General features: G+C 53.4%; 1 protein-coding gene across 2 annotated transcripts; it reads left to right on the top strand.

The window, feature by feature from the left end:
• The first annotated feature begins 3,028 nt into the window (after positions 1-3,028).
• TMEM74B (transmembrane protein 74B) lies at positions 3,029-8,352 on the top strand. 2 transcript variants are annotated; one of them, XM_080686868.1, is made up of 2 exons: positions 3,029-3,474; positions 7,373-8,352. In XM_080686868.1, exon 2 carries the CDS (start codon positions 7,414-7,416, stop codon positions 8,110-8,112), a length of 699 nt encoding a protein of 232 aa, XP_080542994.1. In that variant the 5' UTR covers positions 3,029-3,474; positions 7,373-7,413; the 3' UTR covers positions 8,113-8,352. The 2 variants fall into 2 exon arrangements, with proteins under 2 accessions (XP_080542994.1, XP_080542995.1); XM_080686869.1 differs by lacking the exon at positions 3,029-3,474 and adding an exon at positions 3,557-3,718.
• Positions 8,353-13,225: the final 4,873 nt, after the last annotated feature.

The raw sequence follows: 13,225 nt of genomic DNA, 5'->3' as shown, positions 1-13,225 counted from the left end.
TTCTCAAATTCACTTGACCCCAAAACTCATGTTTTACAAAGTTCCTCTTTTTATTTATAGAAGTTACAGAAACACTGTGGATGAAAGATACAGTGGGTGATGCAGTTGAGTAAGTATACAATATAGTTCCTGTCTTTCCTTTAAGACAGACATAGTCTTGCTGGGGAAACAAAGCTTTTAAAACAAATGTGCATAAAACAATGATTGACCTGTTACATAGACTGTAGGATTTTAGGTAAAATAAGCAGGGAAGGGAAGATCAGTGTGGGTTGAGACACCTGGAGCTGAGATGATAGGAAAGGTATAATTTAAACTGGGGCTTGAAAAAATAGGGCAAAGGAAAGGGGGTGGGGGGATGATGGTAAACAAAACAGAGAGAAGAATGAGTGAGGGAATGGGTGAGCAGCTTTGCATACATCCGACTTTTCATTTGTTCTGATAGACCAACCAAGGGGGGTTTACTGGACAACCCATACATAACTGATTTTATAAACTACTTTTTAAAATATGTTTTCATTGATTTTTTGGAGAGAGGGAGAGGGAGAGGGAGAGAGAGATAGAAACATCAGCGAGAGAGAAACATTGATCAGCTGCCTCCTGCACAGGCCCTTACTGGGGATCGAGCCTGCAACCCTGGTATGTGCCCTGACTATGAATCAAAACCGTGACCTTGTGGTGCATGGGAGGATGCTCAATACATTGAGCCACACTGGCTGTGCTAAACTACTTTTTTTAAAAAATATATATTTTTTTATTGATTTCAGAGAGAAAGGGAGAGGGAGGAAGAGATAGAAACATCAATGATGAGAGAGAATCATTGATCGGCTGCCTTCTGCACACCCCCTACTGGGGATTGAGCCGGCAACCTGGGTATGTGCCCTTGACCGGAATCGAACCTGGGACCCTTCAGTCCCCACGCCAATGCTCCACCGAGCCAAACCAGCTAGGGCTAAACTACTTTAAAATGTCTTATTTTTAAGCTCAAATGATTACTAGTAATTCATTCTGGACTAATTTTTCTTAGGAGAAAATAATATCAATAGCAAACATGTCAACTGCACATCAAGAGGGGTACCTCAGGCAGCCTGAAAGTACTCGGTTCTTCCATAAATCTACAACTCCTTATCCAGAACTCCCCAAACCCCAAAGCTCTAAGTTCTCTCCCCCAAGTGATTTTGTGGCAAAACCTTTCCTGAACTGATAAGAGGCTATTCATAGTCTTTATCTAGCCCGCTTAGTGTGAATATCCATTCATTTGGGGGTGCTATCCCAGACTGCACTGGAGTATTCTATAAACTGCAGTATACGTATCATGTCATCTTTCTAAACTCTTAAAATTCTAAATTCTGACAAGGGTCTCTAAAAAGGGACTGTGGACCTATAATTCTTATTTGTACCCTAGATTTATGCTGTCAGTGTAAAAAAGTGTTTGCTATGTAACACAGCCTATGGGTGACTCTGATTTAAAAGGGGAAAGAATAGAGGCTCAGTAAATATTTGCCTATTTTCTCCATTCTCTATTCAATAAATATTTATTAATGGCCTCCAATGTTTGGGTTCTGTTTCTCATCTCTAGGGATACAGCAGGGAGGGAAACAGGTAAAGCCTCTGCCTCTTGCAATTATTTTTGGTAGGAGTGACAATTAATGAAGATAAGCTCGTGTTAGGAGTCGATCAATCTATGGAGAAAAAAATCAAGGAGTAAAGGGTTCTGGGGCATGCTATTTTTCAAAGGATGGTCTGGGGCCCAGTTGGTTGAGCAAAGTCCTGATGCACCAAGAGGTTACTGGTTCGATTCCTGGTCAGGGCACATGCCCAGGTTGTGGGCTTAATACCCAGTAGGGGTTGTGCAGAAGGCAGCAGATCAATGATTCTCTCTCAGTGATGTTTCTCTCTCCCTCTCCCTTCTTCTCTCTCTAAACTACTCTAAACTAAATAAAAACATATTTAAAAACAAAACGAAACAAAGGATGGTCTGGGAAGAAGTCCCTGAGAAGGTGACACTTGAGCAAGGACGTGAAGGAGATAAGAGAGTGAGTTCTGGGGATCTCAGAAAGAAGAGTGTCCCGGGCAGAAGGGACAGTGAAGGCAATGGCTCTGAGGTAGGGCCGTGCGTGAGTGAGGGAGGAAAATGTAAGTGCTTTATAAGGAGTATCTCATCTAATCCCCCAAACCCTTATGAAGTCCACTTCGAAGATGAGGAAACGGAGCTCCGAGAGGGGAGCCTTTTGCACAAGGCCACACAGCTGTGAGCGGCAGTGCTGGGATTCGCTCTGGAGTCTGGTGTCCCAACTAGCTTTCCCTTGAAGTCCCTAAAGACAAGCCAGCTCTTTGGAAGGCAGGAAGAGACCGGCCCTGCCTCGGTCTCCCTCCTCAAAGGCCCAGACATCCGGTTTCCAGGGTGACCTCGGCTCTCCTGGCTGTTGAGGACTGCACAGGCATTTGGAGCAGGGCAGGTCAGGCTCTCCAATAAGGTGGCTTGAAGAGCCAGGACAGGGCTCCTCCCCTACTTACCTTTCCAGATGGAGGATCTCTGCTAACCCCTCAGAGCCCCAGGAGCCTGCACTTTCAGGATCCCATCAGCAGGGGCAAACACTGAGGCTCACAGAGCAAGAGCACTTACCTGAGGCTACGCTGGTGGCCACCGAATCTTCCCAGGAGTCCATGACTTTCAGACCAAACTTCTCTTTGGACTTGGCCTGGGCCCCAAAACGAGGAGTGTCTCTTTAACTCTTGTGCTCTGGGCACCTCACTTGATTCACCTTAATCGAGACCCTGTAAAGGGAAATAACAGTGAAAGTTACCCCTACTCACCACCGGTTCACTCACACCCATCGCGCTGGGCTCCCGGGACCAAGAGAGCACCTCTCTGGGGCTGTGCTCCCCACTGTCCCACGGAGAAAGAAGAGCAGGGGAAAAGGTGGTTGGCGGTGGGGAGGGTGTGGGTGTCTCAATGGCTTTCTTCCAGCCTTCAGGTGGCGCCCTTGCGCCGCGGAGCCGCACGAGTCTGTGAAGACCGTCGGGACCTAAGGACCAGGTCCTACCTGGGGGCTGTGTGCTGGGCGAGAGAGCGGAGGGCTGGGGCGGGGAGGCAGGTCTGACATAGGCGCAGTCGGGGCTCCCCAGCGGTGGAGACAGGCAAGCGGCGGGGGAGGGGTCTTCTTCAACAGCGCCCCCTCCCAGGCCCCGCCCCTGCGCCCGGGCCACTGGCCCTCGAGCTTCAGTTCCCCCACTCCGCAGATAAGCCCTAAGGGGAGGGGAGAAGGATGGCGCTATGTCCCCCTCTCTTTACCCCCGTCTGCTACCGGCCTCCCCGTCCTTCCCCACGCTAACTCTCCGGGCGCCCTCGCCGGCCGCGGGCGGAGCTCGATCCGCTGCGTTCGGCGATCCCCGGCTCCCTCCCCTTCTCTTGTCCCTCCTCCCCGGAGCCCCCAGCGGCCGCCGCCGCCGTGCAGCCCCGCGCGGCGCGAGCAGGTACGTGCGCCTCGGCAGCAGCGGCTCCGCGCCGGGCCGGGAAGGGGGCGGGAGCTGGGGGAGGCACAGGCGGTGGCGGCCGGGCCCGCGCCTCCCGGGCTGCGCCGCAGCGGAGACTCCGGCGGGCGGGCGCCGGCTGCCGGGAGGTGGGTGGGCGCCGGGGAGGACGCGCCCTCGCCTTCGTCCGCGGCCGCGGGGCGCAGAGCCGCCCGCGTGGGGAGGCAGGGAAGGAGGCCCGGCACAGGTACGCACGCGGGGAGGACTGCGGGGGCGGCGGGAGGCGGAGGCCCGAGGCGGGGAGGGCGGCGACGGAGAGCTAGCCTGACCTCGCGGCCCGGCCGAAGGACACGCGGCGAGGGGACCCGGGCGCACGCCGGTCCTCGCGGACCTGGTTTCTCTGGGCCGCCAGGCAGTCTTGCTATCGGCGCCGCTCGGCCGGGTTCAGTCTGTCCCGGCCCGGCCGCGTTAGTGGTCAAGGGCAGGAGCAGGGGGTGTGAGCTGCGGGCGGGCGGGCGGTGCGCCGGTGCGGCGGACAGCCGGGTGTTGGCGCTTCCTGCGCGGAACTTTGGGTGTATCAGCGTGGACCTGGGTGTGCGTCTGTGCGCGCCCCAAGTCTTTGTGTACAACTCGTGCGTGTATCTGTCGATTGGGTTTTGTGAAGCTTCATCCACGCCGGCTCTACGTCTGTCTTTCCGCGTGTTAGTGCGCGCGCGGGTTGGTGGTGGTGCTGGCGTAGACCTTAGCAGTCCTGCGGGTAGTTAACTGTGTGTGTGTGTGTGTGTGTGTGTGTGTGTGTGTGTGTGTGTCCAGCCTTATCCCTTTTGGATGTGATTACCTGTGTGACCCGTGAATCTGTGGGTCACACAGTGTGGCTTCCATGTCTGTGGGTGCTGCGGGTGGAAACGGCCCCTGGGGGTGTGACTGTAGAACTGGGGTGTGCCTTTCAGGTCTTGCTAGACTGCAGGTGAAATTGGAGTGTCACTGGTACAGCTGCCCATGTGAGCAGTGGCCTCCAGCATCTTTGTCCGTTTGTCTGTTTCTCCTTATGTTTTGGGTTATTGATTGGGCACGTGGGCATCTCTGAACCTGTTGTGTGAGAAAGAGAGTCCCCTTTTTCTCTGCCCTCTTCCTAACTCTGGCATCCCGAGGAAAAAGTTTCGGGTTCCTGCTGGTGAAAGCCCTGCTGCCAGAATTTGGGTGCCTTGGATTTCCTCTGGGATAGGGAAGCATCTGTGTGCCAAGGTGGGAAGGTGGTTCCTGGCCACTCCGGGAGCTGAGTTCTCTGGAGAGTGCTGAAAACTGGGGGTGGGGTGGGGGTAGGGTGGGGGTATGGGGGAGCACATCTGGACATCCACTGGGCAGCAGCTGTCATCACCAGTCCCTGTTTGTGCTGGGCACTCAGGAAAATGCTTTTGGTGCAGAGAGTAGAAAAGCCAAACAATCTCTCTCCCCTCTCGGTTTACTGGGAGTGGGAGCAGTCGGGCGGGCCTGGCCTTGAGTTGGCTTCTCTTATCCTTGTGTGGGAGAGATTGTCTCCCTGGGCAGGTTGCCAAGCCTCTCCTGGGGGCTGCCCGTGTTCTAAGCCCTGGGCAGAGGGCTGGAATTCACATATCCCTCCCTGCCCTCAAGCTGTTCATAGTGGCTGATAAATAGTGGGAGAAAGTCGAGTCAAGAGTGAGGGCGTGTGGAATGATGCCGCTGGTGCAGGAGTGTGTGGGTTTGCAGGTGATAACAAGAACCTGTGCTTGCCTTCGGGTGCCCACATGCACGCCATGGGATCTTGGCCACGCTTTATCAAATGGAGATAGTAATTCCTGCTCTCAGGGCTGGTGAGGGTTGTATCAGATGCCCCCGAGGGAAGTGCCCACTATAGGGCCCAGCAGGGAGTGTAGGTGCTCAGTAAACACTAAATTGGAACTCAGGAAAGAAGAATGTGGTGATAGAATTGGGTTGTAAGTGGAAACAGGCTTTGTACTCAGATGAAAGGCTTTGTGTGAGCTAAGAGGTGTCCAATGCAAGTACATGTTGGAAAAAAGATCAGAAAGATAGAAAAATGTGTCTTCCTGCCCTGAGGCTCTTTGAGTTTCATTTATTCACTCATTCATTTCATTCAGTTTTCACTTCATTAACTTACTCATAACCCCCCCTCCCGCCCCATCTCTCTCTCTCTCTCTCTCTCTCTCTCTCTCTCTCTCTCTCACACACACACACACACATACACACACACACACACACACACACGCACACACACGGAACAACAATGAACTGGAAAATAAATTCAGGCATGAGAGTGCAGAAACATCTAGAATCATGTGTATGGGTGTATGTAGATACATCAGAGCATGTGAGCGACTCTGCAACTGGGGGGTCTCTGTGCAGCCTGGGGCCCTGGGTGTCTGTACTCCCAGGACATCGGTGTGTGTGGGGAACAGAGTAGTTCTCCTGTGGGCCCGGGAATTTTACATGCCAGGTGGGGAAGGGGGCTTCGATGGGGCCTGTGGGGGCAGCACTGAATCTGCTAACGGGAGGCCTCCATCAACTCCAGCTGAGGTGTTGTGAGGAAATGGGTGCCTAGGGTACTGAGGTTCTTCATTTTATAAGAGAAGCCAGGAATCCAAAGCTTAAAATGTAAAATATTTTGCTTTTTATATATTGGCAAATACTTCACCAAAAACAAATGAACAGACCAGAAACAAACAAACAAAAACCCCCGAAACTTCCGTGAGCCAGAATTGGCCCATGCGCTATAAATTGGTGTCCTTTGGCAGGAATGCACATGTGCTGTCTGCCTGTCTGTGCGGGAGTGTGTTCTGGTTTTGGGTGGGATACCTCCTCTTTGAGCAGAGTGCTCTCTTTCCCCCTCCCCCTTTATTTCCCCATCTGCTGTCCTCAGCTAGCCCCCTCCAACCCCCAGCTTCTACTTACATGAAGGCATTTGGCTTTGACTTCAGCTGTGGCTCTCAAGTATGCTCCTTCCTCTCAGTCCCCATCCATGCCTCCCCTGACATCAGAGTCCTCCCTGAACCCCTGGCCTCTACACAGCAGCCAGAAAGAGCTTTCTGAAACCTAGACAGATGTCAGCACTCCCCGTCCCCACACCCCACCTCCCTGACTCCTTGGCCTGGCGTGTAGAGTCCTTTGAGAGTGGATTCTCAGTTGACCTGTGAGGTACCCCGTCCCCCTATCCCCACTCGTCCTCTCAGATCTGGCTCAAATGCCACCAGCTCCCAGAATCTTCCCTGACTTGCTCCTCTTTGTTCCCACACCACCGCCATCACCTCTGTCCCTCCCCTGCTCCCAGTCACCCTCACTTCATCACCTTAATGTCCATTAATTGGACTGGCTGGGGCCTTACATGCATTATTTATGAAATCCACAAGTTGACCCTGTGAGGGAGGCACTTTGCTTATTCCCATTTAACAGATAAGAAAATTGAGCATGGAGAGGCCACATCGCTTGCCCAATCCCAGGTGGTGAAGCTGGGATTTAAACCTGATAGCCACTGTGTCTGTGTTCCCTCCATCATAAAATAGCCTGTCGCTGATCCTTACTAAGCATGAGAGCTTTATATGGATTATCTCAACCCCTACATCAGCCCTTAAGTAAGGGGCGGGTAGTAGTATTGTCATTTAATAGATGGGGAAACCGAGGCTCAGAAAGGATAAATGAATTGCCCAGAGCCACATGCCAGCCAGTGGTGGGGGAGGATCCTAGCAAGGATCGGATCGCACTGCTGTCTTTGTCTCATTTCCACCTCCCCTCTCTCTGGCAGGCTCCCCCTGTGGGAACTGTGCCTGGGCTCATCTGCACATCGCTTGGGGTCCAGTGTGCTGTCCGACACCAGCAGGATCTTGGTCGAGTTTGCTAAATTCTACTGACTTTCTGTTTTCTCTTCCAGCTGCCAAGGGGCCAAGGGATGAGCTGGGGCCCTGCTTCCCAATGGCATCTCCCCCTGGTCTGGAACTGAAGACACTGAGCAGTGGTCCCCAGACCCCAAGGAGACCAGCTCCTCTGGGCCTCGTGGCCCCATCCCGGCGGGGTGTGGAGAACGCCTGCTTCTCCTCGGAGGAGCATGAGACCCATTTCCAGAACGCTGGGGACATCAGACTCGGCAGCTCCCCCAGCCCTCCCGGGGGTGTACCCTCAAGGCCCCGATCCCAGCGGGATGACCTGTCCCTGCATTCAGAAGAAGGGCCAGGCCTGGAGCCCGTAAGCCGCCCCGTGGATTATGGCTTTGTTTCTGCTCTGGTTTTCCTGGTGAGTGGGATCCTCCTGGTGGTGACAGCGTATGCCATTCCCCGTGAGGCCCATGTCAACCCGGACTCAGTGACAGCGCGGGAGATGGAACGACTAGAGATGTACTACGCCCGCCTGGGCTCCCACCTGGACAAGTGCATTATCGCGGGCCTGGGGCTGCTCACAGTGGGCGGCATGCTCTTGTCCGTGCTGCTCATGATCTCCCTGTGCAAGGGCGAGCTCTACCGCCGGCCGACCTTCGTCCCCTACAGGGGCTCCAGGAAGACCTATGGCTCCATTAACCTGCGCATGAGACAGCTCAGCGGGGATGGGGGCCAGGGCCTGGTGGAAAACGAAGTTGTCCAGGTCTCAGAGACCAGCCGCACCCTCCAGGGCTCTTAATTAGGAGCTCTCCTGATCTGAAACCCAAGGCTACAAGCCCCCCAAGGCCTTGGGTTTTAGACCGAGCTCCACACAGGGGCCTGGGGCAGGAGTCTTGGGTGCTGGAAGGGGAGGCCAGGGCCTGGCTCAGGCTCCCCTGCGGAGGGTGGCCCCCTGATCTGTTTTGTAGCTTGAGGTTTTGTATAAGTTTTGTTCGGAGATAGCTTCTGCTGCTAAAAATACAGAAGTTCAGAAACAGCTGCCCTTGGAGGATGAGGTTTCTTGGCATTTCTGACAATTGAGAGCAGTTTGAAAGGCTGCCCATCCTGTTCCTCATGCCTTGGGAAATTCCAGAATCTCTGTATGCAATCCTCATCAGCGAAGTGTGGGTGCTGGGTGACTTTGGAGGGACCCCTTTCAGCCCTGACCATCGAAGGTGGGAGGTGGCTTCACAATGAGGGGAGAAGTCAGCACTGGGGTGACCCTTCCCTCTCCAGGCCTCTGTCCCCTGACTGTAAAGTGAGGGTTGGATCGGACGATCCCTTGGGCCCCTCCAGTCCTGCCCTAGGATGAGCGCCCAGTATCTGCCTCTGGCCACTCCTTCAGGGGGAGAGGTGTTCGGCAGGTACTGGCCATTCTCTGTGCCGTTTTCTGGGCCACTGCAGGAGCTCTCGCGGTCCTGATCGAGTTCCCTAAGCCTCCCGGTGATGCCAGGTTAAATCCAAAATTTACTGCAGCCTGGTTTTGGTCTTGGGATTGAATTTCCTGCAGTGACTGGATCTTAGCACACGTTTCACAAAGTCAAGTGCACAGTTTTCACCAACTCGCTGAACAAGAGGGGTCTCTTATGCAAGAAAGGGTGAGGGCTTTGCTGTGTTTCTGTGGACACGAGGTGGGCCTGCATTGCCTCCCCCTCCTCCACAGTATTTCTCTTGGGCCTGACTTTATTCTGATAGCAGAAAAAAAAATTTTTTTTAGTTCTGAATTGTAATCTCCCCCTCTCCCCCAAACCTCAGCAGTAAAGTGCAGTCCCAAAATATCTGGGGAGAAATCAGGCACATTTGGGGGCCTGGAAACTCCAGCCACATTGATCACGGTTTGTTCGTTTCTCTTGTGGAGTGTTTCCAGGCTCTGTCCAGACTCTTTTTAAACTACTGACAAGGAAAGGAAGTGAGTTCTAGGGGGCAGAGAGATACAGGTGTTTGAGGACGAGGGGAGACATTGTCCAGTCCGAATGGCCCTGGAAGGCTTTGAGAATACATGCCTTCTCGGCCACGGGTGGGAAGGTCTTAAAGGGGTCATTTCAGTGAGCCCCCTGACTCCGTGTGGTCCTACTTAACTCCATCTCCACTGGCCATGTGGGCCTTGGATCCTGACTGTCTCTTGGGGGTGGGCAGGTGGGGTGGGCATGGGGTCTGTAGGCTGGAGCAGCCCTGATTAGAGCTGTAACCTGAGCCTGCAGTCTGGTGAGTGGAACATCTGGGCAGTGAACGTCACAGCTTCTATGGAAGATCAAGTATCTGCTCCTGCCGGCAGGTTTTGCCAGAAGCAGAGGGCTAGGGGAGGGCTGGAGGGCACAGGGCTGTTCAGCTTGGCCTGCCAGGTGCTGTTCCTGGTGATGAAGGGATGTGGTTTGAAAAGAACAAAGCTTCCAAGATGATGAAAGATTCACAAGTCAGGGCTTCCATCACTGTGTCCATTTCCCTGGGCTCCCAGCGAGGAGTAGATGCACAAAGTGGCACGAGCCATTCTAGGTAAACGACAGTAGAATTGAGCATCCCACATGATGAGCTAAGGCCCTTCAAATTCATAACGATGATAAAAACACAAAGTCAAGCCATATGGATTACTGGGATGGTGGGGGACTCATTTGGAGACTAAACCTGTTGCATAGATGCACATGGGATCATCAATTCCTATAGTTTAAACACAATGAATTATATTTAGGAGCTAAATCAGAAGATTAAATCCCAGGAATCTCAGGTTTTCTCTAAGCCAGAGAAGCCTGTTTTGCATCCTAATGCAGAAATTCCTTTAGAAAATGTGTGTAATGGATTGAGGCAGTCATTACCTTGTCAGTGAATTAAGAAAACCTGAGAGATGCCAAAAACATTTCTCCAAGATTGCAGCTGAAATCTCCCCGTCAGTGGATGAGAAATGAGGTTAGGGAGGAGTCAGCAAGGAGAGAGGCATCGGGTGCCAAGAACTTTCTTTGCAGGCTTTTTGGGGGTAAGTGCGGAGTGGTCCCACAGGACCCTGTGGTCACTGCAACGGGCCTCACCTCCAGGAACTGCCTCTCCCACCAGACATGCTACGAGGGGCGCACGTCTTGCTTTTGCGGGTGTATTAGAATCGATAGCGATGTGGGAGCTGGGAACACTGGGTTTGAACCCAGACTCTGCTCCTTACTGGCTGTGTGACATTAGGCAAGTTGCTCCACCTCCGGGTGTAAGTGAGAAGAATGAAAGCTCGGGCTCAGGGAGGTGGTAAGAGATGAGATAGAGACCTGCATGGAACGAGGTCTGGTCAATGCTCGCTCTCATCCCCGGCTCAGTTGGAGATAACTGGATTTCAGGGTCAACTGTCTGCCTTTTCTCTCTCACACCCCATCCTACCCATCCGCAATCTTGGTTCTTTCTTCAGAATCTGACTGCTGCCCACCCTCTGCTCCCAAGTTAGCCTCTATTCAGCCAGATGAATCCTGTTAAAAGGTTAATTGGGGCAGGTCACTCCTCCACTCAGAACCCTCTGATGGCTCCCTCTCACTCCAGGCAAAAGCAGAAGTTGTTGCCCTGGCCAGAGGAGGGTTTACCGGGAAGGCCCCTCACTTGCATAGGCTCCAAGGTCCTGAGTCAAGTTTTTATTTATAATTTTGATTTTTAAAAGGATGACCCCCTAAAAATTGCCTAAGTTTTAGGTCCCCCACACCGGGTCTGTCCCTCACAATCCTATATAATAAAAGCCTAATATGCAAATTGTCCCCTCGGGCGGTTGTTCAACTGGGAGTTCCACTGGGAGACCGAGAGTTAGACTGCTCGCTATGATGTGTGCTGACCACCAGGGGGCAGCGTGGAACATGGCGGGTGTTGGCGATGCGCTGTGACCTCTCACCGGCTACCTGGGAGTGGGGGTGACGGGGATGAAGGTGCGGTAAGAATGCGGGGTGTCTGCCAAGCTTGCTCTCACTCCCCTTGCTACCCTCCCCCAGGACATCAGAGCTTGGCGCCAGGGAAGTCCCCTTACCCTCTACCCCCATGAGGCCTCTTCCGGGTGAGCTGGGCCACAGCCACTGGGACCTGCTGCAGCTGCCTGGACGTAGGGGCCGGTCCTCGTGGGTTCACGCAGGAGCCGGTCTGCGAGGCCGGCTGGGAGCACACTGTCCGCCCAGCTTCCGTGTGTCACTACTGGGTGGCCTAGAGGCCCACGGTGTGCCCTGTCCCATGGCATCTGGCCACATTCACCACAGCTTCGTGTGGGGACTCAGGTACCTGAGTCAGGCAGAGGGGGGCGTACAGGGACCCGGGGACCCAGGTGCTGCCCAGGGCCCAGAAGTCACCTGGGACCTGCCCTTCCACGCCAGATCCTCGCGCTTCGATCACCGGCCAGGCCTATGGACCGCACCCATGCATGAATTTCGTGCTCCGGGCCTCTAGTGGTCTATAAAACCCTAAGCAATATGGCCCCTGGGCCTCCCTGACCTTATTTCCCACCCCTTGCTTCTGGCTTATTCCAGGAAAGCCATGCTCACCTCCTTGCCTTCCTCTTTCAGAACCATGGTGCCACTTCATGTGGGAGAGGTGAGGGTCTCCCTGATGGCAGAAGACCCCTCTCCCCAGCCTTATCAGGAGACAGCCAGGTTCTAGCTAGTCTTGGGGACATTTGCCGGGTGTTTAGGAGCCTGAGATCCACCAGCCTGATTCTCCCTCACTCAAGGGAGTGCCCAGGCCTGGACTTTTGGAGCCCCAATATCCATCACCGCATCTGTCCACCTCAGGCATCCTCTGCGTCTCCCAGCTAAAAATGCCTGCTGCTGGAGATTCCACCATTATCGCTCCATTCCTTGGGAATAAGCATCACCTTCTTAGGGATTTTATTATTTATTTATTTATTTATTTATTTATTTATTTATTTATTTATTTTTATGTTTCTTTAAAAAAATATTGTTGAAGTATTACATATGTCCCCCTTTTCCCCCCATTGACCCCCTCCAGCCCGTCCTTCCCCCCACCCTATAGTCTGTGTCCATGGGTTACGCATATATGCATACAAGGTCTTTGGTTGATCATCTCCTACCTATCAATCCCCTCCCATCTCCCCCTCCCCCGGCCTTCTCTTCGAGATTCCACACTCTGTTCCATGCTTCCGAATCTCTGGATCCACTCCATTCATCAGTTTATTTTGTAAATCAAATTATGGGGATTCTCTTTGAAATGTCCTCTTCCTTCCATGTATGCACCTACACATACACATACATGCACACCTGCAGGAGCACATGCCTGTGCATGCATACACACTCACATGCACACACCTTGTGCATGAACACACATACACTCGTGCACACACAGCTCTCTCTGGTCTGACCTAGCTCAGAAGCCAAGGACACATGTGCTTGAAGCAGCTCCCAGCCAGGGTGGCCTCTGGGTTATTGATAACGTTTTCTCTTTCTCAGAAGAAGCCACAGGCCTTGCAGTCCCCAGGATGCTAACTCACAGCAAGTTTCCCTCCCCTCTCCATGCTAAGCTGCTCTCTCTATCCTTCCTGCTCCCTGACGGGTGGAAGCAGAGAGATGTCCAGGGAGCATTTTCTACCTGGAATTCGGTGTGGTTCTGGGCTGGGAACCAGGTGAACAGGGTCCTGCAGGCCATCCCTTCCCTGTAGGCCTTTGGGCAAATCATTCCACCACCCTGGTCCTCCGAATAAAATTGGGAACCTCCCCACTGCCTTCTCTGGGGATTGAGGGAAACGGGGAACCAAGCAGAGGCTCTTCAAAGCTACGGGCACGTTACCCTGTGTCTGGAGAGCTTCGGAGGGGCACGAGGAGGGGAGGAAGGGAGGCATCACTGAGACACACAGGAGGTGGATTTCTGTCTATAGGTTCTGTTTGGGAGAGAAGTGGGGTGTCAGTGGTACTGAT

This window comes from Plecotus auritus (assembly GCF_963455305.1).
Source record: "Plecotus auritus genome assembly, chromosome: 8".
Lineage (NCBI taxonomy): Eukaryota > Metazoa > Chordata > Mammalia > Chiroptera > Vespertilionidae > Plecotus > Plecotus auritus.
The sequence above is the reverse complement of the archived record's forward strand: the minus strand, read 5'-3'. Positions and strand labels throughout refer to the sequence as shown.

Excerpts from the sequence above, each read along its gene's own strand:
- TMEM74B (XM_080686868.1), top strand. The coding sequence starts at position 7,414 with ATGGCATCTCCCCCTGGTCTGGAACTGAAGACACTGAGCAGTGGTCCC.